The sequence below is a fragment of the Salmo trutta genome, chromosome 2 (genome assembly GCF_901001165.1).
Source record: "Salmo trutta chromosome 2, fSalTru1.1, whole genome shotgun sequence".
In the NCBI taxonomy this organism is placed as follows: Eukaryota; Metazoa; Chordata; class Actinopteri; order Salmoniformes; family Salmonidae; genus Salmo; species Salmo trutta.
Genome location: NC_042958.1, coordinates 57035509 through 57061046, shown reverse-complemented (window position 1 = coordinate 57061046; position 25538 = coordinate 57035509). Strand labels below are relative to the sequence as shown.

Below are 25538 nucleotides of genomic sequence, written 5' to 3'. Positions count from 1 at the left end.
TTGTTTCTGTTCTTTGTTAATTGTATGTGTATTAATCTTTTCTTACTTTTGTTGACAGATTTCACCGCTCTTCACTCCTTTACTGCACATCGGCGGAAATCCATTTCACCAATGAGAGTGAAATCCCGCTGGCCTTTGATGGGGAGAACATCCACACCCCCGAGGACGTCCCAATGGGACTTGGGGCTCTGTTAGGGCTGTATTTTTTTTATTTTCCGTAAAATTTCCCCAAAATGTCAGAAAAACACTTATGTTCTTAAGTTACTGTGTTCTGGGGATAAGAGAAGTAAGGGTGAAGTTACCAGGGCCGGTCATAAAGATGGCAAACTTCCTAACATAACTAAGTGGTTGTTGGACACACACTAAAGATAAACAATCTATATTTAGCATCAAGTCTACAATATTGTTAGTTTACTTATGATTCATTTTTAATGTATGTTGTTTTTATTGTACATTATTTTATTGAAAATAAAATATAATGAAAAGCACTATACAAAGTAAATGTATTATTTATTATGGTCTGACAGAAATGTTGCAATTTTGTAATGTGTTTTGTTTGGTAAATTGTTTTGTAAGTATGAATTCACATTTGTGGTGCCACTAAATAAACAATGAATTATTTAAATCAATATTGTTATTATTATTAAAATATTTTTTATAATGGAGGGAGGGTGGACAGGGAGTTACCAAATTGAACCCCAAAAGGTTCTTCGAGGATCCATTGTAAGGGGTTCTTCAAAGAACTTATAGGGGTTCCCACAAAAGTTTCTTCGAATAACCTTTTTCAAGGGTTCTTCGAATAACTTTTAGGGGTTCCCCTACAGTTTAAATTTGAAGAACCCCTAAAGGATACTACAGGAACCTTAACTTTTTAGAGTGTAGTAGAACCCCCTCACTGCTTAGACTTTCAGAGGTTCAACTGTGCCTGTGTGAACACATTAGCAGCTTTTTTTTTATCAAGAAGGGGCACGTAATAAGTGATCCTGCAAGGAGCAGGGACAGTTTCATCAGCTGCCCCATATAAGCACATGAGGGGGAGGAGTTTCTGTGATTTAGGCCGGCTTCGACTCTGCCATTGGTTGTGGGCAGGTCTTGTTCATACTGTCTGGAATGTTGAATAAAAAGGTTGGACGGTAACCCATTTCAAAGGAGATGGGCTTGATAGACGTGGCTGGATAACGGACATAAACAGGACTTGGATGCTAAGCAGGTATCGCCGTGAGTTTTTCTTTCCTTTATCCAAATGCAGAAAGACACTGTCATTCAATAAAACGTGGAATACTAACTTCTGTGACTTTTTTGAAGTGTTTAGCTGTGATGTGAATTCTGCAAGTTCAAGAAATGAAAAGAGAGACAGAACATTGAAGATTTGCCAGTGATTTAATGTATCTCTCTCTCTCCTCTCTAGCTGTTGTAGCGTCTGAAAGTGCGGTTCAGTTGACCATGCTGCTACAGAGGCTGTCTCTTTGTGCCGGGTTCCCCCTGAGCCCCAGGACTCAACGTACCACCATCTTCCCTCGTCTAGCCAAAGCACTGACACAAGGCAAGTGGGAGTGGCAAACATACGCATACATTCACATACCCGCATACATAATATAGGCCTACGTGCACCAGTAATTGAAGAGAGGTATGTAGGATAAATGTTGAAAATAATAGGCTATTATTCCAGTGATTACATTTTCAATGATTTCAGTAGCTTGAGTTTTTACTAATAACATGATCATTTCCCCAAGCAAGAAGGATAGCCTAGTTCCCTAAATGTATCAAGTCCCGATCATTCAATGATATCATCTTGCATACTTTGCATACTTGTGTATACTTGTTTATCCTCCTGGGCCACTCTTAACATGGGATTGATAGCTTTAAGATAATGGAGGCCTATCCCTTTCTGTCCATCTAAATCTATCTCTCTGATTCTGTTATTACCCCTCACCCCTGCACCCCAGTCTTTTTCTTTTTCCATCTCTGTTTCTATCTCCCTCTCTCCCTATCTCTCTCATGCGATTGGCTGCTCTTTAGTGGAGAGATGTGTGCAGTCAGCTCTGGCTTTGGCGGTTGCCATGCTGATGTGGCAGTTTGCACCCTGTCATTTTCCATCTCCATGGATACCAGGGAATTTAGGAGGGGGGTAAAGGGGGTTCCTGGCTGCTCTGTTAGCCTAACACTTTATATAATCAGTGATGAACCAAAACAGAACCCAGCACACACACTGGTAGGAGATGTACTGTTGTGTGCTTGTTAGGCACAGTGTTTATGAACATTGTCTCAAGCTAACATGGTGTGTGTGCACAGCACAATGTATGCATATGTGAAATGTGCGTAAAGCTGATCTGTTATCTTATATCTTCCTCCATTTAGGCCCTGCTTTAATTAATATGTCATCCAAGTAAGGGAGGGAGGCAATATACATGTATAAAGCATTTGAACAGGGCTTCCGACTAGAGCTGGGACGACAAACCAGAAATGATCGACAACGACCATACCAATCATTTATCGTAGGCATTTTGCTGATGTCGTTCATTGCGATAAGTAGCCTATACTAGAGAAATGTGAAGTTTGAAAATGTGATACGTTTGCTGCATGATTGTTGATGAGATAATTGATGGCTACAACTATCAAACTAGTAGTAGTAGATTAAAGGTGTCACGACTTCCGCCGAAGTCCATCCCTCTCCTTGTTGGTCGAAGTCACCGGTCTTCTAGCCATCGCCGCTCCACCTTTCATTTTCCATTTGTTTTGTCTTGTTTTCCCGCACACCTGGTTCACATTCCCTCATCAGACTAAACGTTTATTACCCTCTGTTTCCCCCATGTCTGTGTGTGGAATTGTTCTTTGTGTAGGGTGTTACGCTACAGGCTGGCTTGCGCTAGGTTGTTTCAAACCTAGGTTTGTTTGTTTTGTTTAATCCGGTTCATGTTACCGTGGTTGTGCTTTGTGCTGCCTCGCCTGTGCCTGTGGGCCAGGGTGTATATTAAAGTTCTCCTGTTATCACCCATCTCTGCTCTCCTGCGCCTGACTTCCCGGCAACCAGTCACTCACCCCGTTACAAAAGGATAATCAGAAAAACAACTGTGGTGCACATTCATGTTATAAATCCATCGTTCTATTTATTGTTAGCGAATCAATTGAGGTAATTTAGCGCGATATAGATTTTTGTCCATATCTCCCGGCTCCACTTCAGACTGACACTATAAAGCACCAAAACGTGTATTCTTTCTCACAGTGTCCCTGGCGCGTGCCAACAGTAACTCCTTCGCCCACCGCGGGGAGCTCCGCAAGGCCAAGAGGATTGTGGTCAAGCTGGGCAGCGCCGTGGTCACCCGGGGCGATGAGTGCGGCCTGGCGCTGGGCAGGCTGGCCTCTGTAGTAGAGCAGGTGAGGAAGGTCTTAAGGCTGACGGGATAACAAGACCTCCACACAAGATGTCTTGAAGCTTGTGTTTCAACAACTGTCTGCTTATTGTAGTTTATTCATTGTTGCAAGAACACTTAAAAGGCTTTAGATGTGGCTCACTGAGGTAGAAAGTTTTTTGTGTTGTGTTGCAGGTGGCCATGCTACAGAACCAGGGGAGAGAGATGATGATCGTCACCAGCGGGGCGGTGGCCTTCGGCAAGCAGAGACTGAGGCATGAGATCCTGCTGTCGCAGAGTGTCAGACAGGCCCTGCACTCTGGACAGAACCAGCTCAAAGACATGGTGAGACAACAGTCCAGTTCTTATAGAACCTTACCAGCTCAAAGACATGATGAGTCCAGGTCTTATACAACCTGCAAAAAAAATATGGTGAAATCAGTTATTATAAAATCAACTCAAAACATTCCTCCCTCTCTCAATCTTTCTCTCTCTCTCTCTGTCGGTTTCAGTCAGTACCAGTTCTGGAGGCTCGGGCCTGTGCGGCAGCCGGACAGAGTGGTCTGATGGCCCTGTATGAGGCCATGTTCGCCCAGTACAGCACATGCACTGCACAGGTACCTACGCTATCTCTATGTATTTGAATTCACACTGTGTTACCCAGCACAATTACCACTCAATAAAGTTTTATCGAAACAGGATTTGCTGTGATGTAATCCCAGGTCCTGGTCACCAACCTGGACTTCCATGACGACCAGAAGCGGCGGAACCTGAACAGCACACTGCAGGAGCTGCTCCGCATGAACATTGTACCCATTATCAACACCAACGACGCCGTGGTACCCCCGCCCGAGCCCAACAGCGACCTCCAGGGGGTAAACGTGGGTAAAGGGCACAGGGGGGACCGGAGGGGGAAGGACAGGGGCGAGAGGTGTGTATAGCGGAGTAGTGTTAGCTGCTAGCATACTAGCATACAGCTATTATGTTTCACCGCCTCGCCTCGCTCTACCCGCCCTCTACCCCTCCTTTCCCCCCAAAATATGTGCATGCAGGGAGGGCTAGAGGAGATGGGAGGGGTGCATGCATCGCTTTAGTTCTTTTATGGATGGTGGCGGACTGGGCCTAGAAGTGTGGCTGTCTGGGGCTGACTCATGGAGGTAGAAGCACGCTTCTATACTCCTTTCTCAAGCCCAGGCGGAACTAACAAGTTCTTCTGCTGTTGAAAACGCACTACTACTAGTAATAAACGACTAAACATTGTACTATCAGTGGCTTTGCTAACCCACACAGTAGACAAGCTAATATCAACGATAGCTTATCATGAAATGCTTCGATTTCAATTATGTATTTTCTTATACATTGTCCTGAATTTCAACTGATAACAAACATCAGTAACAGTCTGGTCATTGACCCTTGACCTCATAAATTTCTATCTCTTGCTGTGAGACTAACTCCTTTTTTTCCTCCCCTGCAGGTCATCAGTATAAAGGACAATGACAGCCTGGCGGCACGCCTGGCCGTGGAGATGAAGGCAGACCTGCTCATCGCTCTCTCTGACGTAGAAGGTACGCTGCTAACACAACAAATTTTATTTAACTCGGCAAGTCAGTTATGAACAAATTCTTATTTACAACGACAGACTAGGAACAGTGGGTTAACTGCCTTGTTCAGGGGCAGAACGACATATTTGACCTTATCAGCTCAGGGATTCAATCTAGCAACCTTTTGGCTACTGGCCCAACGCTCTAACCACTAGGCTACCTGCTTTTAGGCAGCACACCAGCTGCCAGCGCTCTGGGTCAAAACTACACTCGCTCATTTAGGAGCATTCATGTAAGAGGGAGAACTACAGGTCTTTTGGGTTGTGTTTATCAGGCACCGAATGGAAGAAAACAGACAGAAACAGGAAGTGACAACTTGGACTTGTACAATTTGAAACACACATTTTCCATTGCAAAACGTTTTAAAACGTTTTCCATTGCGTGCCCGAATAAACAAAACCCTGGTTGTATTTGGAAGTATCACTGATGGATTGGACTGGAAGGTAATCTTTGCAAGTAAACAATCATGTAACCATAAAAACCTCCCATCTCTCGTAGGACTGTACGACAGCCCTCCTGGAACGGATGACGCCAAACTCATTGACATCTTCTACCCTGGTGACCAGCTGTCGATCACCTACGGCACAAAATCCAGGGTGGGGATAGGAGGCATGGAGGCCAAGGTATGTACACAGATGTCATTGTTTACATTTAGTCTAGTTATTCTCAAAATGATGAAATTAGTGGGCCATTTTAGTCAACTAAATACCCTTTTCATTTTAGTCACATCATATTTGTATTGCTTCATTAACCTATAGTAAACATAAATCACTGAATTCCATGTGCGCAAACATACGTAGCCTTATAAATAAAAGAAACACCAACACAAAGTGTCTTAATAGGGCGTTGGGCCACCACGAGCCGCCAGAACAGCTTCAAGCACCTTAGCATAGATTCTACAAGTTTCTGGAACTCTATTGGAGATCCAGAAATTCCATAGTTTTGTGTTTTGTTGATGGTGGTGGAAAACACTGCCTCAGGTGCTGCTCCAGAATCTTCCACAAGTGTTCAACTGGGTCTGGTGACTTAGACGGTCATGACATATGGTTTACATCGTTTTCATGCTCATCAACCCATTCCGTGACCCCTCATGCCCTGTGGATGGGGTCATTGTCATCCTGTGGGGGCATAGCCATGGTAGCCAAAATAGTGGCTTGCCCAGCATTTTGATACATGACTCTAAGCATGATGGGATGTCAATTGCTTAATTAACCCAGGATTCACACCTTTGTGGAAGCACCTGTTTTCAATATACTTTGTATCCATCATTTACTAAAGTGTTACCATTATTTTTGCAGTTACCTGAAGATTAGAATAGGAAAGTGTGTCGATCAAAACATGTAAGAGTGGAGGACTACAGAGTGTCTAGGTCTACATGTCTGTAATAAGGTTTTAAGAAAGTCTTCTGAACTCAATGTGTGTCAGACTGAGATTTGGCTTCAACCCACTGTTAAGCAAGTCTTTACATTGGGGGCCAAATCTTTACTTGAGAAACAAGTGGGGAATAGAAAGTTGTCTAAGTGTTCCCCCCCCTACCTCCAGGTAAAGGCTGCCCTGTGGGCCCTACAGGGGGGCACGTCGGTAGTCATCGCCAACGGCACCCACCCCAAGGTGACGGGCCACGTCATCACTGACATCGTGGAGGGCAAGAAAGTGGGCACCTTCTTCTCCGAGGTCAAACCTGCCGGTGAGTTCACCCCGGGTCATCTCTGTGTGACAGACACTGACGATGAAGGTTATTAGATTGATGATGATCACCATGACAACAATGAGCATAATGATAACGGTGATAATTATGGTGAGGATCACAATGATGAGTATGGTGGTTCTTATAATGAAGAAGACGTTTGTAATTCTAAATGATGATGAAAATTATGGTCACCGTAGCCTCATCGAGAACCAGGCTTCCCTAATCGGTAAAGCCTGGTGAAGTCTATGGCAGAAAGTAGCTACAAAGGGGTGGAAACCAGTGATGCCTCGCAACACGTCAAACCAATGAAATGCCTTGCTTGAGTGGAGCTCAAAAGTGTGTGAAGATGGCTGGGAAATCGCAGATTAAACCCCATCGAAATATGTTGATATATACGTGTTTGTGGTGGATTTTAATTTCAATAAATGTCAGACAGTCGGCCACACTTGATACTCTAAACATTTACCATATCCTGTGGGTAGACATGGGATAATGTCTGTTGAGTGATCAAGCAGAAGAGTTGCATTGCCTTCATCGACTCGGAAAACAGTGACGAACCTAACACACGTGCTGCCCTTCTATGGGCATGTGCGGGGAGGGTTCTTGAAATGTGACATCCAATAAAAATGTAGCCGCTCCTCTGGAATCCAGCCGACCGTTCTAGTCGTTTCGGCTAGCACGACATTATCCAGACTATGGCTACACGTGACTATGGTTACGATGATGCATGCGGATGTTGGTCCCTTTTGTTGTTGGTTTGTGTTGCCTGTGCTCATCACTGTAGTGTCTATCTCCAGGCCCCACCGTGGAGCAGCAGACTGAGATGGCCCGGAACTCCGGCAGGACCCTGGCAGCCCTTCACCCAGACCAGGTCACAGTTCTACAGTATACAGTCAGACCCTCATACACAGTTCTACAGTATACAGTCAGACCCTCATACACAGTTCTACAGTATACAGTCAGACCCTCATACACAGTTCTACAGTATACAGTCAGACCCTCATACACAGTTCTACAGTATACAGTCAGACCCTCATACACAGTTCTACAGTATACAGTCAGACCCTCATACACAGTTCTACAGTATACAGTCAGACCCTCATACACAGTTCTACAGTATACAGTCAGACCCTCATACACAGTTCTACAGTATACAGTCAGACCCTCATACACAGTTCTACAGTACACAGTCAGACCCTCATACACAGTTCTACAGTATACAGTCAGACCCTCATACACAGTTCTACAGTATACAGTCAGACCCTCATACACAGTTCTACAGTATACAGTCAGACCCTCATACACAGTTCTACAGTATACAGTCAGACCCTCATACACAGTTCTACAGTACACAGTCAGACCCTCATACACAGTTCTACAGTATACAGTCAGACCCTCATACACAGTTCTACAGTATACAGTCAGACCCTCATACACAGTTCTACAGTATACAGTATACCTGATCCCAGGTGTGCCAGTAGCACTATTCTTACTGCGGTTTGTTTAATCTTATTGAATTGTCTCCACCCCAGAGAGGTGAGATCATCTGTCACCTGGCAGACCTGCTGGTTGAGAAGAAGGAGGAGATCCTTGCTGCTAACAAGATGGACATGGACCTAGCAGTCAATGCAGGTAACTATTCCTATCTTGTCTATCTCTATGAATGGGTTCATGGTATTTGTCAAACCAGCTCATACTTGTAGGGTCATTTACTTGTCAGCATCCCATTGTGTGACTATGTGAGGATGTGGATAATTTGAGGGTGTGGTTTTATTTAAACGTTCTGTATTTACGAGCTGCGCTAACTGAGTGGTCAAAGTGATCGTCCGGTGTTTTCTACTGTATTGGATTCTTTGTGTTCTCCATCCCCTATCAGGTCAGTTGTCGCCAGCCTTGCTGAACCGTCTGAGCCTGTCCCCGGCCAAGCTGAATAGCCTGGCTATAGGCCTGAGACAGATAGCCGTGGCCTCTCAGGACAGCGTGGGCAGAGTGCTGCGTAGGACCAGAGTAGCCCACAACTTAGAGCTGGAGCAGATCACTGTGCCCATAGGAGTACTGTTGGTCATCTTCGAGGCCCGCCCCGACTGCTTGCCACAGGTCATTTGTGTGTGTTTCTGTGTGTTTGGGCTCGTCTGTGTGTGAGAGAGAGTTTGGGGTTCTGTTTGTGCACTGCTAATCATTTTTTGGTAAGATGGGGTGTTCGTGCTGGGGGTCAGGCGATATGTACAGTACCAGTCAAAGTTTGGACACACCTACTCATTCAAGGGTTTTTCTTTATTTTTACTATTTTCTACATTGTAGAATAATAGTAAAGACATCCAAACTATGAAATAACACATTTGGAATCATGTAGTAACCAAAAAAGTGTAAAACAAATCAAAATATATTTTAGATTCTTCGAAGTAGCCACCCTTTGCCTTGATGACAGCTTTGCACACTCTTGGCATTCTCTCAACCAGCTTCACCTGAAATGCTTTTCCAACAGTCTTGAAGGAGTTCCCACATATGATGAGCACGTGTTGGCTGCTTTTCCTTCACTCTGCGGTTCAACTCATCCCAAACCATCTCAATTGGGTTGAGGTCAGGTGATTGTGGAGGCTAGGTCATCTGATGCAGCACTCCATCACTCTCCTTCTTGGTCAAATAGCCCTTACACAGCCTGGAGGTGTGTTGGGTTATTGTCCTGTTGAAAAACAAATGATAGTCCCACTAAGCGCAAACCAGATTGGGTGGCGTATCGCTGCAGAATGCTGTGGTAGTCATGCTGGTCACCATCACACCTCCTCCATGCTTCACGGTGGGAACCTAACATGCGGAGATCATCTGTTCACCTACTCTGCGTCTCATAAAGACATGGTGGTTGGAACCAAAAATATCAAATTTGGACTCATCAGACCAAAGGACAGATTTCCACCGGTCTAATGTCCATTGCTCGTGTTTCTTGGTCCAAGCAAGTCTCTTCTTATTATTGGTGTCCTTTAGTTGTGGTTTCTTTGCAGCAATTCGACCATGAAGGCCTGATTCACGCAGTCTCCTCTGAACAGTTGATGTTGAGATGTGTCTGTTACTTGAACTCCTTGAAGCATTTATTTGGGCTGAGGCTGGTAATCTAATGAATTTATCGTCTGCAGCAGAGGTAACTCTGGGACTTCCTTTCCTGTGGTGGTCCTCATGAGAGCCAGTTTCATCATAGCGCTTGATGGTTTTATAGTTCTTGATGGTTTTATAGTTTTATAGTTCTTGACATTTTCCAGATTGACTGACCTTCATGTCTTAAAGTAATGATGGACTGTCATTTCACATTGCTTATTCGAGCTGTTCATGCCATTATATGGACTTGGTCTTTTACCAAATAGGGCTATCTTCGGTATACCAACCCTACCTTGTCACAAAACAACTGATTGGCTCAAACGCATTAAGAAGGAAAGAAATTCCACAAATTAACTTTTAACAAGGCACACCTGTTCATTGAAATGTATTCCAGGTGACTACGTCATGAAGCTGGTTGAGAGAATGCCAAGCGTGTGCAAAGCTGTCAACAAGGCAAAGGGTGGCTACTTTGAAGAATCTCAAATATAACATTTTGATTTGTTTAACACTTTTTTGGTTACTACATGATTCCATATGTGTTATTCCATAGTTTTGATGTCTTCGCTGTTATTCTACAATGTAGAAAATAGTACAATAAAGAAAAACCCTTGAATGAGTAGGTGTGTCCAAACTTTTGACTGTTACTGTAATTCTGTGGCTAAAAGGCTATTGCTCTCATTTGCGTGTAGGTATCAGCTCTAGCCATAGCCAGCGGCAATGCTCTGCTGGCGAAGGGGGGCAAGGAAGCAGCCAACACCAACCGCATCTTACACGAGCTGACCCAGGAAGCACTGGATATCCACTGGGTCAAAGAGGCTGTACAGCTGGTAAGTCTCAGCTGGAAAAACATCCCATTTAAGAAAAACAGCATGGAAGTTATTTAAATAACATAATTCATGCTAAAATCTGAGTAATTCTGTGTTACTCTGCCGGTAGTAAATGCAGTCAGACACCATGCAAAAGCATCCTTTCATTCCTCATTTACTAAGGTGAGTGATTACAATGTAGCACAGTGAATTTCCCTTGTAGAAAAATACAAAATGAATCCTAGAATACTGTAGGGGTTTATTTTGAGTCCAGATATGACAATCTGTTGATAGTAATTGGAATGCATACACAATTTGTGTGTGTAACTGTGTGTACATATTCTATGTGTGTTCCAGGTGAGTACCCGTGAGGAGGTGGAGGACCTGTGTAGACTAGATGAGATGATAGACCTGATCATCCCGCGAGGCTCATCCCAGCTGGTCAGGAACATCCAGAGCGCAGCCAAGGGCATCCCAGTGCTGGGCCACAGTGAAGGCATCTGCCACGTCTACATCGACTCGGAGGCCGCAATCGACAAGGTCATCAAGATCGGTCAGTGGGACGACACACACAGACGCACATAGGCCAGATCTGGGTTCAAAAACATGCTTATTTAATTATTTGTATTTTAAAAATGTATTTGCTGTGTATTTTAGTATTTTCAAATAAAATAGCCGAATCAGCTACCTCTAAAGTATTTAAAAATACTATTTGAAACTGTTTCTGAGTATATTTCAAATATCCCTATGACGTAACAGACCTGGTTCAAATGTATGGGAGTATTTAAATATTTGTATTTGAAAATATACTTGTCTGTATTTTCAAATAGATGTCAATACTTTTCCAAATATTCAACTACCTGATGTATTTTCTAAGAAAAAATATCTAAATACTTAATGTAATGTATTTGAAAGTAATTGAAATACCTTTTAACTGGTATTTGAACCCAGGTCTGACACAGACACGCCCACATAATTGAATGGCTGTTTTACTACCAATGAAGGAGAAGGAAGTGATTGATTGACATTTTCTCTCTCCAGTCAGAGACTCTAAATGTGACTATCCTGCGGCCTGCAATGCTATGGAAACACTGTTGGTTCACAGGGACATACTCAGGACTCCTCTGTTTGACCAGATCATAGACATGCTCCGCACCGAACAGGTAAGACCACACACACACAAACAAATACACAGGTACAGACACACTGACATAAAGTGATATTATCCTCCTTTTCTCCAACTAAAATACAGGTTGAAAACACTCAAAGGCTTAAAGGTTAAATAAGATAATGATTAACTGACTGGTTGTTTGGTGATGTGGTTTGTTACATTTTACTACAACTTATTATCAAATATTCCTTTTCTTTCCCTGGGTTTGGGGTGAGGTGGATGGGTTTACACTTGTTGATTAACCACATTAATCATGTCTCATTGTTGATGATTTATGCTTCTAAAACCAAATTCACAAAAATGAACACTAACAGCTTACTATGCAGTTGATGATAATCATAATAAGAAGACAGACTACCAAGTATCACTAAAACTTAGTTTGTGTTTCACAATAGCAGATCAATCTATGGCACTCTATGGAAACTTTGGTCATTTATACTTCAACTTTTAAAAAAAATGATCTAATCAACAATGACATCATTTGGAGTTATTTCTGCAGCTCTTCCAACTACTGTCTTTTTTTCACAACTGCCACCAGTTTGGCATCAAAACTACCAGCAAAGACATATTGACATAGTAAAATAAATACAAGTGTGTAAAATATAAATAACATTCCATGCTGAAACCCTCATATTAAACACAAACGATATTCACTAAGTTGATGGGTTATATTTAGGATAATGTTTAACAGCTATGTTATTCCATTTAAAAAAAAACATTTTATTATTATTATTTTTTTTACATTTTAGTCATTTAGCAGACGCTCTTATCCAGAGCGACTTACACTAGTGAATGCGTACATTATTTTATTAGTTTATATATTTTACATGTTAGGAAAATTCCATCAAATCCTTAAACGTTTCAAAAATTCCAGTAGTTTACTGGTAAACTTTGAAAGTTACCGGTAATATACCCTCCCTTTGTAACCCTAGATCCAAGCAAGTTGTCTGACCCAGCCAGTTTAGCAATCAGTCAATCTTAACTCCCCGATTTGATTGATTAATTGACCGTTCGTTTTATGTAATGATGACCCCGCCCTCCCATGTGTGACCCCTCTAGGTGAAGATTCACGCTGGCCCCAGGTTTGCCTCCTACCTGACCTTCAGCCCATCAGAGGTCAAGTCTCTGAGGACAGAGTACGGGGATCTGGAGTGCTGCGTCGAGGTGGTGGACACTATGCAGGAAGCTATAGACCATATCCACAGATATGGCAGCTCCCACACCGACGTCATTGTTACTGAAAACGGTCGGGCTGTCTGTCTATGTAATTGTTGTTAGAAGTTTCTGTTTTTCCTCTTCTTTTTTAATATATATTTTTTTTATCCCGTTGATTCACCCAGATTAGTCTGGGTGAGAGAGACCAAATCTCACTTGAAAGAGAGACCTGTCCTTCAATCTCCCTACCACTTCTTTCTCAAAGTGATGACAGCACTTTTTGGCTCAGTGTACAACCTCCCTATGAGACTACTTTGAAGGGGACAGAACTGATTTGAATGTAGAACAGGTTTTGCTAAGGGAACAGTGTTATTCATTTATATTTAGTTATATGATTTATTGTCATCTTAAATGTTAATGTCCCCTCAAGTTTGACAATTCATTTTGATTGAGTACTTTACTAACAATATCCAATATAGGTTGGGTTATAGATGTTTTTTTCTTAGTTGGTTCCCTGCAGAGGACAAAAGTTGAGTTATAGATGTTTTTTTTGTCAGTTCCCTGCAGACAGAGCATTTCTGCCTCAGTTCTACCATCTAGTGGCCACAGATTGTACAACACGTAGAACCACATTGAATTCTCCATTTTGTGTAATAGAAGAAATATACTGTATAGAGATGTTGATGTTTAATGATGATGACAGTGACAATGACTGTAGTTGACTATGAAGATGTTGGTAGTTGTTGTGATGATGATGATTCTTACAGAAGACACAGCGGAGCGGTTCCTGCAGCAGCTAGACAGTGCTTGTGTGTTCTGGAACGCCAGTTCGCGATTCGCAGATGGATACCGCTTCGGACTGGGTATGCATTCGTTATTATTTTTTTATCACCTCACTTACTGTTCAACCACCCTACTCACTCATTCATTCTATTTCTCCCTCCCTCTAGGTGCTGAGGTGGGCATCAGTACAGCTCGTATCCATGCCCGGGGTCCCGTGGGCCTGGAGGGTCTCCTCACCACTAAGTGGGTCCTGAGAGGAGACGGCCACACCGCTGCAGACTTCTCTGAACAGGGCACCATGAAGTACCTCCACGAGAATTTGCCAGTCACACAGCCACAGCCCAGACAGATAGCTGCCCAGAGTGAGGACTGACAGAGGACCTCCAACTAGAGACACACCTAAACACACTTAACCCCTTCATGAGAGAAAAGATTCCCCCTGGTACCAAAGAAACAATCCCATTGTCTTATTCATTCGGTCTGGATCAGAGTTTACATTCATTGGATCAGAGTTTACATTAATTCTACATCAGCTCTCAGAAGATTTATTGCAGTGATTACCTCACTCAGTATTCAGTGAGTCATCTCATGATTGGTTACATTGACCCTGTTAGACTGTAGAAGGTCTCACATCATTGGTCTAGACATTAATTGGTCTAGATCTTATGCGCAGTAGTGATGACTGGTAAATATGCTCTCCGGGACCCACACTTAAAGGGAATTTTTGCTTAAGCTAGTTTACATCCGTGTTATTATCTCTATCAAGAGGCTCCCCTCTTGGTTTTAGTTCCTATTGATTGGTCTGTTGTGCCGTGCTCTATCAGATGAGACCCTTACCCTCAAAGTATTGGTTTGGTCTCGCACAGGATACTCACATTACGTTTAGGGATATCAGAAGTGATATGAATGCACAACCAAACAGTGTTGATGCTAGGTTTAAAGCTCAACCTAAGTTAGGAAAGTTACTGATGTGTCATTTAAATCGGGCTTGAATTGTAGGTCCTCAAGGCCACAAATTGTATGAATTGCTATTAACATTAATACTGCATCGTTTGCAGTTCTACCAACACAATCCTTATTTATATGCAGTTAAATGACCAGTGATGAACCATTGGATAAACAATATTTAATAACCTTAAATGTGTTTTATCATAGATATGGATGAATAAAACATTTATTGACCCAATCTGATTCATAAGCATTCAAGTTAGATTTGATTATATAAGAAAGCACATCATTTTTTATTTCCCTCTTTTCCTTAAAACTTTTTATGTCCTTTTGAATGCAAATGCTTTATTCTCCTGCTTTTGCTTTTTTCACACTGTCTATTTATGTCGACTTTACAGTGCCCAGAGCCTCTGTCAGATACAAGAGCTGCTTTCCGTCTCCTTCAGGGGACTACTGCCTTAAGATACAGTGCTGCTGTTACATTCCAGTTTATGAGCTTTATATCTGATGTCAAGCGACGCACACTACAGATCAGTTCTGGGGTTTTTTGTAATTTTTAGACCATATTGTAGAATAAAGTTTTTGTTGAATAACAATGGGATTTTCATTTTTCTTTAGTCCTTTGATTAGGAGATAAATAACTCAAGAATGCCAATGACTTTACATGTATGTTCGTCTCTGTCCTACTACCACTCTTTCTACTAACACAAATAACAAATTAGCACCAAAGAAAGAATACTGATCTGAAAACAGATGTCAAAAAAGGGACTTTTTAATGGTTCTCATCTGGGAATAAGACTTTTCCGTAAGTGGGGCATGGAAGATGGAAGACAATACTACAGAGGTTTAATTATCCAGCTATCAGAAATGAAAAGAAAGAGGGAGAGAACTGAGACTAATAATGGAATCACAGAGTATGCTCTTCTGTGGTTCTTCTACTCTCAGCTAAAGAATTCATCCTCCAAAACGCACTACTTACCCTTCAATCAGCCCTCCATCACAAGTCCAAAGGGTTCATTGATGAAGAATAAATGAAGAAAAGACAGGATCTTGTCAGATCTCACTGTTTTGGTACTTCTATGGAAGGAGCTTGATATTTGTAATGGAATGCATTGTATTAATGACTTGCAGAGGTAGAGAGTCTGATACATGGATATTTTGCTGTTCTAGAATAGTCTATTGATGAGGGACCATGCAGCTTTATGCCGGCCTAGTAGGGCCTATAGTATACGTGTTCTTTGCATGTAGTGTGTACGGAGGTAAACATACCGAGACACACAAACATAACGTGCATGGTTGATACTAGATTTGAATCATGTCAGGACCCCCTGCATTAACTTCCATTTACGACAGACGCCAAGCACCCTGTGAATCTTTTGTCGAACGTTTCCCCGTTTAGGCAGAGCCAGATCCCATGTTTCACCCTGTTGGCGCACTGACGACCATGGGGATTGGGGTCCACATATATCAGAGGACGCAGGGCATACCACTGGACTTTTACAGTCCTTTAATTGAACATTACTCAAGGCCAAAACTCATATTTCTTGTTTTGTTTGATCTAAAGAGACTCAAAAGTGTTCCCAGCTGAGCTTAAATTTTTTTAATCAATAATTAATTGTCAAAGTTATTTATTCATGTGTATCTTTACCAATTATGGGCTTCTAATTAACAATTTCAATAATTGATGTTTATTTCTGAAAGGGTTCCTTATCACACTGGCTGCTGAAAAATGCATGAGCAGGGAAGCAGACTTGGTTTAGTTTTTTTGTTCTGAGAGAGCTTGATGCTCGGGGCTAGTACCAGGACACTTTGACTCTTCCCCTTTGAGTTGGCGCTAGCCCTGTGATGTGGGTCTAATACGGGCTTCTTTCATGGACCCAAAGCCCCTGCTCGGCAACATGTGATCTCATAAAGACTCCTACATGCCCATTCTCAGATACCCTTTTTTTTGTTCTTTAATTACCGGCTTCAAATAATAATGTTTCCGTGTTCATTTTGCTTTGTGTATCGGGGGATGATGATGATGTCAAAACAGTCTGCAGAGTTGGACCTTGAGGTATATGCCTCTATGGCTATCCAACTCCATGGCTTCTGTTTAAAATGCCAAATAATGAACTTTAATAAAAGTATGCAAAACAAGACTGTTCCCATCACCTATTTTGATAATGACAGTAGTTAATAAAAACAAAAGGCTCCTTGGTTGACTTTTATCAACTTTTCATTTATTTTGGTTCCTATAGGACAGGGGGTTGGGGACTGGCAAAGCACATCATTTTGCTCTGTAACAACCAAAGCTAGAGAGACCATCACCGTTACCATACGAGCATCGCCTGAGCACCGAGGTCTACTTTCCCAGTCTAAGCAAAGCAGCGAAGACCCAACACCAAATGGAACAAAACCCCCAATCACATTAATGTGATTTCAGGGTCAGATGACCACAGTAGATACACAACAGTCAAACAGTGCTAGCAATAGAGGGTAGGGCTTCAGTACAGAATTTAGAATTGGGCTGCATTAGGGGAGGAAGAGGGGGGTCTTGGTTGACCTTCAGGGGGTCTCGGTGACACGTCTCAGGGAGCCGATGGTGGGGCTGGAGCTTCCCCACTCGTTGTGCCTCCTGTACTCGCCAGGGCGAAGGAAGTACTGACGACCCCTGTAGTGGGGGTGCTCGTGGAGGATCCAATAACCCTCCATGACGTTGGCGGAGGAGATGTCCCGGCTGTGGAAGCTCTCGTGCAGGTCGGGGCAGTCCTCCATCATCTCCATGTTCTGACCCCTGAAGTCAGAGCGCTCGTAGATCTTCATCCTGTAGTTTCCTCGATACTGGGAAAGAAGAAGACAGACAAAATGGACAATGGATATATTAAATGATACACAGACAGTATATAAACGTTAATGTAAGTGTACCATCATGAGAATGAAATATAACTTGAACCATGACATTTGTGAAGAAGAAATTGACCGTGTTAAAAAAAGGTGTTAGGTGGCATTTGTGAATCTATTTGTCATAGCCTCAGCCAAATGTCAGTAAGAATCTAGCCAAGTAATTACAATAAATGCTAAGAAAGAAAAAAACAGTAGGCACTGAGGCCCTCAGCTCAAGGGACTGAAAACAATGTGGGACTGAGGACACACGATGTGGTACACTCACAGGGGGCACCATACGGCAGGAGCGGATGCAGTCGTTGAAGCCAGCCCAGCGCTGGTAGTCGGGGTACTCGCCCTTGTTCAGCATGTACTGGTAGCCAGTGTAGTTGGGCTTCTCGTAGGCCACCCAACAGCCACTGTCCACCTTTATGGAGTTACAGCGGCTGAAGTGGTTGTGCATCTCAGCACAGTCGCTGCTGCACTCATAGTTGCGGCCCTGGAAGTTTTTGTCCTCGTAGAATATAATCTAGAAAAGAGAGATGGAAAGTTCAAATCAAAATGATACACACAATAAGCTAACGTAGCAGACGTAAAGAAACACCTGAGCAGATTTTCCACATCCGGTTTCCAGCGGAAAAGGAAGCTAGGTTGAATTAACTGTATCCCTGAAAACCAGATGCATCCTGTTGTTGGCAACACCGCTAAGGTTGGGTGCACACATGATAACACAGATATTGAGGAAATGTTTTGGCTGTCTTCTGAAAAATGTAAATAACCTAGCACAGAATGAAAACAGAATTACATGTTCATTATCAGGAACTGCAATCCAATGTACACCATTTATGATGTGAAATTGAAATAGGCCAAGCCTACCTATAATATATACTTTTAGTACATGTTTCGAAGAAGAGAGTGTCATTGGACCAATAAGAAATTATCCACTGCTCATTTTCACATCCCAAAAACTGCACTGAGGTACATGCACATCCTTTAGGGCAGTGGTTCCTAAACCTTTTATAGTCCCGTACCCCTTTAAACATTCAACCTGCAGCTGCGTACCCCCTCTAGCACCAGGGTCAGCGCACTCTCAAATGTTTTTTTGCCATCATTGTAAGCCTGCCACACACACACTATACGATACATTTATTAAACATAAGAATGAGTGTGAGTTTTTGTCACAACCCGGCTCGTGGGAAGTGGCAAAGAGCTCTTGTAGGACCAGGGCACAAATAATAATAATAATCAATAATTTTGCTCTTTATTTAGCCATCTTACGTATAAAACTTTATTTGTTGATCAAAAATTGTGAATAACTCACCACAGGTTAACGAGAAGGGTGTGCTTGAAAGGATGCACATAACTCTGCAATGTTGGGTTGTATTGGAGAGAGTCTCAGTCTTAAATAATTTTCCACACACAGTGTGTGCCTGTATTTAGTTTTCATGCTAGTGAGGGCCGAGAATCCACTCTCACATAGGTATGTGGTTGCAAAGGGCATCAGTGTCTTAACAGCGCGATTTGCCAAGGCAGGATACTCTGAGCGCAGCCTAATCCAGAAACCTGGCAGTGGTTTCTGATTGAATTACATTTTCACAAAATCGCTTGTTGCAATTTCGATGAGGCTCTCTTGTTCAGATATTGGTAAGTGGACTGGAGGCAGGGCATGAAAGGGATAACGAATTCAGTTGTTTGTGTAATCTGTTTCGGGAAAGTACCTGCGTGATTGCGCACCCAGCTCACTCAGGTGCTTCGCTATATCACATTTGACATTGTCCGTAAGCTTGAGTTCATTTGCACACAAAAAATCATACAATGATGGAAAGACCTGTGTGTTGTCCTTGTTAATGCAGACAGGGAAGAGCTCCAACTTCTTAATCATAGCCTCAATTTTGTCCCGCACATTGAATATAGTTGCGGAGAGTTCCTGTAATCCTAGATTCAGATCACTCAGGCGAGAAAATACATCACCCAGATAGGCCAGCCGTGTGAGAAACTCGTCATCATGCAAGTGGTCAGACAAGTGAAAATGATGGTCAGTAAAGAAAACTTTAAGCTTGTCTTTCAATTAAAAAAAACGTGTCAATACTTTGCCCCATGATAACCAGCGCACTTCTGTACGTTGTAAAAGAGTTACATGGTCGCTGCCCATATCATTGCATAGTGCAGAAAATACGCAAGAGTTCAGGTGCCTTGCTTTAACAAAGTTAACCATTTTGACTGTAGTGTCCAAAACGTCTTTCAAGCTGTCAGGCATTCCCTTGGCAGCAAGAGCCTCTTGGTGGATGCTGCAGTGTACCCAAGTGGCGTCTGGAGCAACTGCTTGCACGCCTGTTACCACTCTACTATGTCTCCATGTCATGGCTTTTGCACCATCAGTACAGATACCAACACATTTTGACCACCAAAGTCCATTTGATGTCACAAAAATTGTCCAGTACTTAAAAAAATATCCTCTCCTGTTGTCCTGTTTCCAGAAGAGGATGTCTTCCTTAACAGACCCCCCATAAACATAACGGACATATACCAGTAGCTGTGCCAGACCCGCCATGTCTGCTGACTCATCCAACTGTAACGCATATAATTCACTGGCTTGTATGCGAAGCAGTAATTGTTTCAAAACATCTCCTGCCATGTCACTGATGCGTCAAGTGGTGTTTGATGAAGTCATTGTCTGGATAGTTTTTTGGGCCTTTTCCCCCAGCATTGTCCCAGCCATATCCGCGGCAGCAGGAAGAATTAAGTCCTCCACAATAGTATGGGGCTTGTCTGTCCTAGCCACTCTGTAGCTCACCATATAAGACGCTTATAGCCCCTTGTTATTAATGGTATCTGTTGCTTACTACTCGAAAGTTGTCTTAATTCTCGCTCAAAAACTCCCGTGGCTTATTTTTCAAATTGGCATGTTTTGTTTCTAAATGTCTGCGCAAGAGTGAAGGTTTCAACGAGTTGTGAGATAACACTTTTGCATATATAACACACTGGCTGAGGAAAGGCACTACTCCCAATATAAGTGAACCCCAAATCAATGTAGTTCTCATCATATTTGCGCCTCTTTGATGGTCCAACGTCCCTGTCTGTTGTTCGGTGCTTTCCCGGGTAAGAGGGCAGTAGCGCTTCAGCTGCATCAGATTCACATCTGTCAGTGTCCATGCTAGCTGGGTTAAAAACAAATGTAGAATTACTGATGCGATGCTAGCATTGGATGTACTCGTGGAAGCAGAACAACTTGTGTCGTCGACAGGTGCAAGTGTAGTACTGCTGGTAGTATTGTCTCTATGCACGCGGGCCTTACTTTTTTAAACCATTTATCAATTTTCGAGCAAACGGAATGAGCAGCAGCTACATACAGAACCGTTAATTGAATTCCCGTGAGAGAGTAACGGTTAATGTGATTGGATGTTAATTATTTGACTAGGCTACCTGTATTTGACATTGTGTTGTTATTTTTGCTGAACACTAGATGGTTAAATTTTATTTTTGGCAGTGAAACGAGGATACTCAGGCGAGAAAAAAACCTCACCCAAATTATAGCCCCGTTGGAAAATATAAACGGACTGTTTGAAAATGTGAAGAATGTGAATCACATTTATATTTGGCGTACCCCAGTTTGGGAATACCTGCTTTAGGGCATGGGACAAAGGAATGTGTTGTATCGTTGGAAAAAACAGTGTTGTGTCAATTCTGAGTGTGCCCATGTTGCTGGGGATCAGAAGTGCCCGGTACGAGAGAGACAGGTTGAGGTTGCCAGGGTCAGTGTAGAACAGAAGGTGTCGTATGCTGAGGCAGTGAAGAGGATGATGGGTCATGGATGAGTAGTAGGCCTAGGCCAATACAGAGTGAATTTGAGACAAAATATCTAAAGGATCGTATTATTAAACAGACTTTTCAAACACTTCCTCTCTGCTTACCTCATGTTAAAATAATAGTTCTGCATGTGCGCCATATGTGGACAAAAAAGGAAAAACTTGTGGGGGACTTTTATTTTGTCTGTTTAATAAAACAATCCTTCAGGTTCCTCAAACTCAACTCGCGCTCGAAGCCAGTTCCACTGCATTTTTTAATTGTTCTCCTCTAATCAGGGACTGATTTAGACCTGGGACACCAGGTGTGTCCAATTAATTATCAGGTAGAATAGAAAACCAGCAGGCTCCAATGCCCCTGCTTTAGATAACAAATACACCCGTGTTGCTAAAATAACCTACCTTTGAGACTATGCTGCCCTCCTCTCCGTCCAGTCCATTCTTCCCTGCACATTAGCTTTGAGCCTTTAACACATTCTATTCAACATCTCCTATAATCCCCCTCCAATATCATTAATATAATTTCTAGGTAAATTGCAAGCTATTTAGTTATTTATAACAGCGAATCCAAATATGAAAGATGTATCACGGTTTATCATAGAAAATTGTTAAATGAGCCTCTTTCCTGTATTTCCCCATGAAACGCATAGTGTGTTCACGCTTACCTTGCTCATTGTGACTGTGTTTAGTTCGGACCGGACCGGGGTAGTGAGCGGTACTGGACCTCTTTATAGACCCTGCAGGGATCAGGCCTTTGTAAATGTGACACAAAGCTTTGTCGTGTCAGCACAATGTGCTCTACAGGCTACAGAAAACTATAGGGCCCACAGCAGCAGCTCTTTGTCTCTGTCAAAAGCTCTCTATCTCTATGGAAAATACTGTACAACGGCACTTTCCGAAGTCACACAATAAGAGTTGCAACCTCTGCCTTTATTGGCATTGAGGCTAACAATGTACAGACAGACTGCCAGAGAGAGAGAAAAAAATACTAAGCCATCCTTAACAGCTTTAGAATGAATTGAACTTGTTGCAATGAGTTTCTGATTTGCAGTTCATTCATTCAATCAGTTAGTTAATCAATAATATACTTAGTGTTAAGGCTGTGACATACCAGTATAGCAATATTTTTTCCTTGGCAAAAATGAAAACAGGAAGCAGACCAAACTCATTGGTCCTTTAAAAACCTGCTGTATGTAAAATATTGTGTGCTATAGCTTGGAAAATAGATAAATGTGACTCTAGATGACAGCATAATGATTTTTGTTTCCAACATTAGGGCTGTTTTACTGTTTTCCTTGCCACGAAACTAACGAGTATGGCGATACTGGTATCATCCCTGCCCAACTTAAAGGAAAACTCTACCCAAAAACTATCTTTTTGTATGTTTTCATTAGTCCATTGTTGATATACTCCCAAAAGATTTGCATGTCAGCAATCAAGTTTTCAAGATATATAACTTTCAAAATACAGAAATACAGCTGGATAAATTGTTAATGAGAGTGCAGCCAACTTTTAGTGTTGATTATGGTATAGTATACATACTGTACACAGCAATTCACCTGTCTAATAACCATACACTAATGCCCCCGGGCGCCGAATACGTGGATGCCGATTAAGGCAGCCCCCCACACCTCTCTAATTCAGAGGGGTTGGGTTAAATGCAGAAGACACATTTCAGTTGAAGCCATTCAGTTGTACAACTGACTAGGTATCCCCCCTTTCCCTTAATTGCTGGAACTTAATTATTTACACAAAAGCTTTGCTATTGTTTTGCCATTAATTTGAGATGGAATGAAAATCACAGAGAAGTCACATTTAAAAACCAGCACGTTTAATCACTTTGTTACAGTCCAGATGTGAGAAGCTTACAGGCCACTCCTCATTCTCCTGAAGGAGCCCACCATGGGGTTGTGGCAGGCCCAGTCGCTGCAGGCCCTGTACTCCCCGGGGCGGAGGAAGTACTGACGACCCCTGTAGTTGGGGTGCTCGTAGAACACCCAGTAGCCTTCCATGACGTTGGAGGAGAAGATGTCACGGTGGTGGAAACGCTCATACACGTTGGGGCAGTCGTCCATGAACTCCATCATGTGACCAGACATCTCAGGCCTGTTGTAGATTCTCATTCTGTAGGCTCCTCTGTACTGTTGGTAGAAGAGACAGAAAGGAGGGAATAGAGAGGGCAAGAAGTGATTAGGGGCGAAATGATTACAGAGGTCACAGTAGAGTTTTATACACTGGGCGATCTAAGAATTTCTACACGTCGATTAATTCCAGAGACTTGCTTCCTTTAGAAATAGATCTTCAGTCAAATGAGGAGAAACATCTCGAAGCAGAAGTATAATACTGCCAAAAACACTGAGTGATGATGAATAGAATGAAAATGAAGAAGGTAAGTCTTTGGGGTGTGTTCCTATTCCTTTAAAAAATGACTGGATCTCCTTGTGGACTTTGATGCTTTGACTCCTCTCTGTATCAATAAATGACATCAAAAGGCTGGTGATTGACGCTGATTTCTAAAGTGCTGTTTGATGTGTGGCAGGAGTAACCCTATCCATCAGTTTGACTGACTTACGGGGGGGAACATCTGGCAGGAACGGATGCAGTTGTTGAAGCCCATCCAGTGGTGGTAGTCAGGGTACTCTCCCTTGTTCAGGATGTACTGGTAGCCGTTGAAGTTGGGCTTCTCGTAGCCCACCCAGTGACCGCCGGTCACCCTGATAGAGTTACAGCAGTTGAAGTGTCTGAACGTGTCAGCACAGTCACTGTTGCACTCATAGTGTCGACCCTGGAAGTTGTGGCCTTCGTAAAAGATTATCTACGAAGAACAGAAATGTATAAAATAGTTTATGTAGAAAGTTATTTATACTGAGTCGGCGATGATGATAGTAAAATGACTTTTGACTGAAAGCCGGACTCATGGACGTAGTGTTGATCCTCAACAAGCTAGCTCCCTCAAGCTAGGTCCCTCGACAAGCTAGCTCCCTCGACAAATGCTATTTAATTTGAAACTATGGCAAGCTTAAGAAGCATTGTGCCTAAGCCTATGTATGCTTGATTTGGTCTGTAAAGGGTCGCTGCACACCACAGATATCTCCCACAATCAACAGCCTGATCAACTCTAAGGAGATGTGTAACGCTGCATGAGACAAATGGTGGTTACCCCAGATACTGACTGGTTTTCTGATCCACGCCCCTACTTTCTTTTTAGGTATCTGTGACCAACACAGATGCATATCTGTATTCCCAGTCATGTGAAATCCATAGATTAGGGCCTAATCTATTTATTTGAATTGACAGATTTTTCTTATATGAGCTGTAACTCAGTACAATTTTAGAAATTGTTGCATGTTGCGTTCATATTTTTGCTCAGCGTAGTTTTACAACTTAAGTCTTTGACATAGCTTCATAAATTGTATGCGTAGCTTACTTTGCCAAATAGCTTCCCTATACCTTAAGCCTAACAGTATTTGGTGATCTCCCTAATTACATCAGCAATTATCGAACAAGTAAGCTAAACCTGTTAGCTCATACCTTTCCCATGGTTGGAGGGCTTGATGTCTGCACCGTAGCCCTCAGCAGACTCTCAGGCCCTTTTTTATACTCTTCTACTGACAGTACAATAGACCTGTGTCTACATTGTAGTGACTAGAAGTTACCTTTTTAGACGTCAGTGACCATTCCAATTGTCTCTTAAACCATAGGCTACTCTTTACCCGCAAGTGCTGGAGTTTACCTATACAAATACAAAACCTCCCCCTCCACCCCATATGCCTGCCTCATTCTGTTTTCTTTACACCGACCCTTTTTCAGCCATGACATGGTGATGCGCCCATTGAAACATCACACAAAAGGCCTTTAGGTATGTAGTGTGAACAACCAAGCTTTTAACATTTGCAGGAGGTTAGACTGTTCGTGCACTCTCTAGTAAACGAAACAAAGCCATATATTCTACAAATACTTGGGGTTGATGTGAAAAAAAATGATTGAACGTTGATATGAAAAAGTTATGAAAATGTTAAACGGATTATCATAGTTTATTTCAGTGTGAGTTCATGTTTTCCCTCTCTCTGATCTCAGGTCACAGAATCGTGGTTGTGTTCTGTTCGTAGACCTGTGTGTGTGTAAGTGATTCTGATGTTATTGATTGAATCAAGCCCTTGTGTTGATGTAATCTAGAGTGATCTGGTCTCTTTTTGCTTCCATAGCCTGCAGACCTACTCTGATGTCATGTACAGACAACTGTGTGTGTGTGTGTGTGTGTGTGTGTGTGTGTGTG

The 25538-nt window shown here is 42.5% G+C and overlaps 3 protein-coding genes across 6 annotated transcripts; 1 reads left to right on the top strand and 2 right to left on the bottom strand.

The window, feature by feature from the left end:
• Window positions 1-1101: 1101 nt before the first annotated feature.
• LOC115158195 (delta-1-pyrroline-5-carboxylate synthase) lies at window positions 1102-15190 on the top strand. 4 transcript variants are annotated; one of them, XM_029706862.1, is made up of 18 exons: window positions 1102-1210; window positions 1409-1543; window positions 3224-3375; window positions 3546-3695; window positions 3863-3967; window positions 4073-4231; window positions 4825-4915; window positions 5450-5574; window positions 6494-6638; window positions 7439-7512; window positions 8174-8273; window positions 8518-8738; window positions 10421-10558; window positions 10895-11090; window positions 11579-11700; window positions 12768-12954; window positions 13631-13726; window positions 13814-15190. In XM_029706862.1, exons 2-18 carry the CDS (start codon window positions 1444-1446, stop codon window positions 14017-14019), a joined length of 2367 nt encoding a protein of 788 aa, XP_029562722.1. In that variant the 5' UTR covers window positions 1102-1210; window positions 1409-1443; the 3' UTR covers window positions 14020-15190. The 4 variants fall into 4 exon arrangements, with proteins under 4 accessions (XP_029562722.1, XP_029562713.1, XP_029562703.1 ...); XM_029706853.1 differs by having other exon boundaries at window positions 1113-1218; window positions 4073-4225; XM_029706843.1 differs by having other exon boundaries at window positions 1113-1218.
• Window positions 15191-16794: 1604 nt separating this feature from the next.
• On the bottom strand, window positions 16795-22066 carry LOC115158210 (gamma-crystallin M2). The gene is made up of 3 exons (XM_029706883.1): window positions 21928-22066; window positions 17746-17988; window positions 16795-17417 (listed from the first exon to the last, which is right to left on the bottom strand). Exons 1-3 carry the CDS (start codon window positions 21934-21936, stop codon window positions 17142-17144), a joined length of 528 nt encoding a protein of 175 aa, XP_029562743.1. The 5' UTR covers window positions 21937-22066; the 3' UTR covers window positions 16795-17141.
• A 1010-nt stretch (window positions 22067-23076) lies between these two features.
• LOC115148549 (gamma-crystallin M2-like) lies at window positions 23077-24848 on the bottom strand. Its single transcript, XM_029690527.1, has 3 exons — window positions 24794-24848; window positions 23835-24077; window positions 23077-23403 (listed from the first exon to the last, which is right to left on the bottom strand). Exons 1-3 carry the CDS (start codon window positions 24800-24802, stop codon window positions 23128-23130), a joined length of 528 nt encoding a protein of 175 aa, XP_029546387.1. The 5' UTR covers window positions 24803-24848; the 3' UTR covers window positions 23077-23127.
• Between the last annotated feature and the right edge of the window lie 690 nt (window positions 24849-25538).

Excerpts from the sequence above, each read along its gene's own strand:
- LOC115148549 (XM_029690527.1), bottom strand. Across the intron at positions 23,404-23,834 it reads CCTGCCAGATGTTCCCCCCC|TACAGAGGAGCCTACAGAAT; the intron begins GTAAGTCAGTCA and ends TTCTACCAACAG.
- LOC115158210 (XM_029706883.1), bottom strand. Across the intron at positions 17,418-17,745 it reads CCTGCCGTATGGTGCCCCCT|TATCGAGGAAACTACAGGAT; the intron begins GTGAGTGTACCA and ends CTTCTTTCCCAG.
- LOC115158195 (XM_029706843.1), top strand. Across the intron at positions 3,696-3,862 it reads AGAACCAGCTCAAAGACATG|TCAGTACCAGTTCTGGAGGC; the intron begins GTGAGACAACAG and ends TGTCGGTTTCAG. Across the intron at positions 6,639-7,438 it reads CTCCGAGGTCAAACCTGCCG|GCCCCACCGTGGAGCAGCAG; the intron begins GTGAGTTCACCC and ends GTCTATCTCCAG.